The 5,135-nt window shown below is 41.5% G+C and overlaps 1 protein-coding gene across 1 annotated transcript; it reads left to right on the forward strand.

Annotated features, from left to right (window-relative positions):
* The first annotated feature begins 1,825 nt into the window (after nt 1-1,825).
* purbb (purine-rich element binding protein Bb) lies at nt 1,826-4,589 on the forward strand. The gene is given in 2 exon segments (XM_031875114.1): nt 1,826-1,852; nt 1,854-4,589. Coding segments are annotated over 2 exon segments (903 nt in total). The 5' UTR covers nt 1,826-1,840; the 3' UTR covers nt 2,745-4,589.
* The last annotated feature ends 546 nt before the right edge of the window (nt 4,590-5,135 follow it).

Raw genomic sequence — 5,135 nt, forward strand, 5'->3', positions numbered from 1 at the left:
AAAGGAGCAGTACAAGTACCTCCAGAGTGGTACTGGTGAGGATGGAAGCTGTGGTTTCATCTCTGAATGTCCGGCTGAGATGAAAGTGAGACTCTGCTGCAATCTGTGGGCAGAGATGAGTACTGCAACAATAATGGAATACTTGTATACATGCAGTAGTAGTGCAAAGTGTAGTATTTAGCCCCTAAAGCACAGTACTTCAGTACAAATCTTGAGGTACTTGTACTTAACTTGAGTATTTCCATTTTATGCTTCTTTATACTTCTACTCCACTACATCTCAGAGGTACATATTGTACTTTTTACTCCTTTACGTTTATTTTAATAAGTTACTTTTCAGATTCAAATTAATAATACAAAACATAATCTCGAAATAAACGATGATGTAATTCACAAACGTGGCTGATAAAGTATAATCAACACAGTACTTAATCAATAATTATATTCCAATAATATTATGATCTATATATTATTGTGAAATGGGTCATTCTGCATAATAAGTACTTTTACTGGTACTTCAAGTATCTATAGATGAATATGTATAAAGGACATTCCTGAGTCAGCTCACCTTCTTTATGACTTCTTTACTTCTAGTATTGTTGTACTATTTTAACATTTACCATAATTGTGGTAGTTTTTCAGGAAAACATTTCACTGTACTATTGTAGTACATATAATATTTGCCTTAGCATTAAACAAAAGTATTCCTATGTACATGTACTGCTGTGATTGGAACCAACAGAGTATTTACTCAAGTAAAATACTTAAGTGCAATTTTCAGGTACTTGTACGTTGAGTATATTTGTACTTTTTTAATTATAGATTTAACTATCCAGCTGTATATTAATTAGTTCTAATTAACAATCATGCACGAGTTCACATTCCAATAACTAATAATTTACTTGTGGTACTTATTTTGCTGATAACACTTGTGTACTGTTATATTTAAGTGACATCTTGAATGTAAAACCTGTACTTGTAATGGAGTATTTTACTTTGTTGTATTGCTATTTTAACTCCAAGTTCTTCTACCACTAACAATAACAGAAAATACATTATTGTTAGAAATTGGCAAATGAGTCGGTCACAAAACTATTTCACTTTTTTTTTTCTAAATTTATTTCCACTGCAACTTTGTGAGGAAAAACAAAGTATGTCGACACAGTTTACCAGCTGCAGCCAGAAGGAAACACATCATTTCCATAATATTATGTCATAAAAACAAAGATTTCACAACAAGATGGAGTAGATTTCTTTTTTTTTTTTTAAACAGAAGAAGAAGTACGCCAACGGAACCTCAATCTGACCAATGGCTAATGAGAGATTTTGCATGTGGGCGTGGCAGAGAAAATCAAGCAAGTTTTGTTTAGTTTCTTATTTCTTTACTTTTTATACTATAAGTACTAGACATCCTGATCCACACTCCAGACCAGTTGGTGGCGGTAATGCTCCAATTCATAGTTTGCCAACCGCCAATAAACCTCAAAAGAAGAAGAAGAAGAAGAAGAAAAATCAAGCAACCAATGGGAAAGCCGTAACCTGTGTGGACGCGTGGAAGTGACAGACGGCTGGACCAATCACGACGAAAAAAAACTGTAGAAGAAGAAGCACGTAAACGGAACCGCAATCTGACCAACGGCTAATGAGAGATTTTACATGTGGGCGTGACGGATAAAAAATCAAGTCACCAATGGGAAAGCCGTAACCGTGTGAACTCGTGGAAGTGACAGACGGTTAGACCAATCACGACGCTCCCCTGGAGTGCACCCATAACGAGCGCGCGCTGGCTGGGAGTGCACGCAGAAAGCAGCTACGCAGGAGAGAGAGGCGGCAGAAGCCGAATGGTGGAGCTGAAAGATGGCGGATGGCGACAGCGGGAGTGAGCGTGGAGGCGGTGGCGGTGGTGGTTTCCAGCATTTCCAGAGGGACCAGGAGACCCAGGAGCTTGCGTCCAAGCGCCTCGACATCCAAAACAAGCGCTTCTACCTGGACGTGAAGCAGAACAGCAAAGGCCGGTTCATCAAAATTGCCGAGGTGGGAGCCGGCGGCTCCAAGAGCCGGCTGACCCTCTCCCTATCGGTGGCGGCGGAGTTCCGCGACTACCTCGGGGACTTCATCGAGCACTACGCGCAGCTGGGGCCTAGCAGCCCGGAGCAGATCGCCCAGAGCACCGCGGGTGAGGACGGCGGTCCTCGGCGAGCTCTTAAAAGCGAGTTCCTCGTCCGGGAGAACCGCAAGTACTACCTGGACTTGAAGGAGAACCAGCGCGGGAGGTTCCTCCGGATCCGGCAGACGGTAAATCGAGGCCCCGGCTTCGGAGGCGTCGGAGGCCCAACGGGCGGCATGTTGTCCGGACAGACCATAGCGCTTCCGGCCCAGGGGCTCATAGAGTTCAGAGACGCGCTGGCGAAGCTCATAGACGACTACGGAGGAGACGACGAGGAGCTGGCCGCAGGAGGTGCGGCCTCCTGCAGCGAGCTACCCGAGGGCACCTCCATCATGGTGGACTCCAAGCGGTTCTTCTTCGACGTCGGCTCCAACAAATACGGCGTGTTCCTGCGGGTCAGCGAGGTGAAGCCCAGCTACAGGAACTCCATCACGGTGCCGCTGAAGGCCTGGGGCAAGTTCGGAGGAGCCTTCGGGAGATACGCGGAGGAGATGAAGGAGATCCAGGAGAGGCAGAGGGATAAAGTGTACGAGAGGAGGGACGAGGAGTCCGAGGGGGACGACGTGGAAGACGACTGAAGATCTGAAGATCTAAAGATAACAGCTGGTAGTTGCAGACACATCTGCAGTATTTAGGGAGTATTTTGTAAATTCAAAGATATTCAGTTTACTGTCGCAGAGGAGCAAAGTAACCAGAAAATATTCACACTCAACAAGCTGAAATTAAAGAATTTTCCCTGAGAAATTACTCAAACCGATGAATTGATTATCAAAATATTTGCATATTAATTTATAATTTGACAACTAAACGATTTATTGACAAATGGTTGCAGCTCAACTGTTCGTTGTGCAGCATATTATTGTTCCTTTAGTCCATAAAAATACTTTCAAATGGAGAAAAAAAATCACCGTCAAAGATTTCTAAAGTTATTTAAGTTGCATATTTTACAAAGATATTCAGTTTATAATAATGTAAAACAGAAAAAAAGCATCAAATCCTCCCATTTGAGAAGATGAAAACTGATCTTTTGTTTCTGTTTTGATTTAGAGAATAAAGAAACCAGCTGTTGGTTACAGACACATCTGCAGTCTAGAGGGTGTATTTTACATAAAAACAAGAAAAATGACAAGTGCATGACAAATCGTGCTGTAATAGCCTTCTAAAGTAATGTGGCGTTAACAAAAAACACAAAAAAATACATGTGCGGGGGGAATATTTGGTGTTTTATCCTAAACGTTCGTAGGGTTTGGAGTGATCTCTGAGAAAGTAGATGAAATGTGTAAAATGAGAGGAGGAAGAAAAGAGTGCTTTATTGTTAAAAGATGAAATAATAAAAGAGCGGAGAGGGAGAACCTACTAAAACCAGCAGATTTGGTTTTTATAACTTAGAAATAAAGCCAATGAATGCTTTTCCTATTTGCAACATAGTTTATATTTAAACAAAGCGTGGAGGCGTGTTTTAAGATGTTTCTTCCTCCAGTTTAAGGAGAGATAACTAAAAAGCATCCATTGTGTTCCTGTTCCGGTCCAGGTCTCTCCTCGGGGCAGATTGTGGGGTTTATATTACGTTGTTGTTGCAGCAGGTCGGTCAGATGAGAACCTGAGATACATGTGTAGAACGCTGCTGTGGATGTTTGGATGCAGTTAATCAAAAAAGATTACCCAAAATATTAGAGGGGACGTTCAGAGGATTATCTTTTAAAGCCCAAACAACGACACGAGTGTGCAGACGTGAAGAACGTGAAGCTTTGACTCCAGAAGTCAACAACAGAGCGGGTCAGCTGGGTTTTATGTTATACATATACCATCTTAGCCGTATTTACAAAAAGCATACCTTTCCAGTCGGAGTCAGAAGTTCCTGGCACCAGAGCATCCCTGGTGTCTGAGAGCGATGGCCAACATGGTGGAGGGCTGTGTTTGGGTCCCCACCACCACCAAGGGGCCAACACCCAGACCTCCGTACAGGACTTCTCCCTCTGTGGCGCTACAAGGGTCCAAATATCTGGCGCTTTGGACGGGAGCTCCTCTGACCTTCGAGCTCTTCCAGACCGCTGTCCCATCATCCTCTCTCGGTCAGAGCTGGACAGACGGCCGTCTCAGCCCGACGTTAACGTCTTCCATCACGTGAAGACGCTGGACAGAAACATCGATGGATGTTTGTTTGTGTTGTTTTCAAAAAGAGAACTATATTAAAAATGAGATTCTACTTATAGGAACATAAAAATATTACCGCGCAAACCAGCAGAAGATATTTTGAAATACGTATAAAGGAAAATGTATTGTGTAAAGGAACTTCAAGTCTAAAATAACAATAAAAAGGTTAATTTCTTAAAACAAAGTTGTGACCCAAACCTCCAGATTCTTTTGTTTCTTCCTAGAGTGAAAGTATAACACTTCCTTAATTAAAACAACTTTAAATGCAATGATGTTGTGCCTGTATGTTCTTATGATCTAACTCACCATTATGTTGTTTAACGTGTTGGTTATTTACTCGACTCGTCGACGAGTTTAGTCGATAAAATGTTTCAAGACGACGTCGTCCAGTGTTTTAAATCGAAGACATTCAGTTTACTGTCTCGCAGCAAAGAAACATAGTTACATATTTATAAAGATATTCAGTTTATAATGAGATGAAAAAGCATCAAATCCTCACATTTGAGGAGATGAAAACTGATCTTTTGTTTGTTTTTACTCTATGAATAAATGATTAATAAATTCTAGACGTGGTTCATCGCTCGGGTTTCTGTTTCGTTGAGCTGAAGAGACTCAAGAGGATTTAAACGTTTTGATCCTAAAAGCAGAGATGACGTCTTGAAAGGGCCGACGATCAGAGAGAAGAAACAAATATATTTACAAATTGGAAGAAACGAATAAATTCACATCTGAGAGGTGAAATGTTTCTCATTCAGAGAGAAATCAATTTATTTCCTGTTTAAATAAATACATCTTTGAAGTAAGGGGAAGTGTGT

Source organism: Anarrhichthys ocellatus, unplaced genomic scaffold (assembly GCF_004355925.1).
Source record: "Anarrhichthys ocellatus isolate YVR2014 unplaced genomic scaffold, GSC_Weel_1.0 scaffold87, whole genome shotgun sequence".
Lineage (NCBI taxonomy): Eukaryota > Metazoa > Chordata > Actinopteri > Perciformes > Anarhichadidae > Anarrhichthys > Anarrhichthys ocellatus.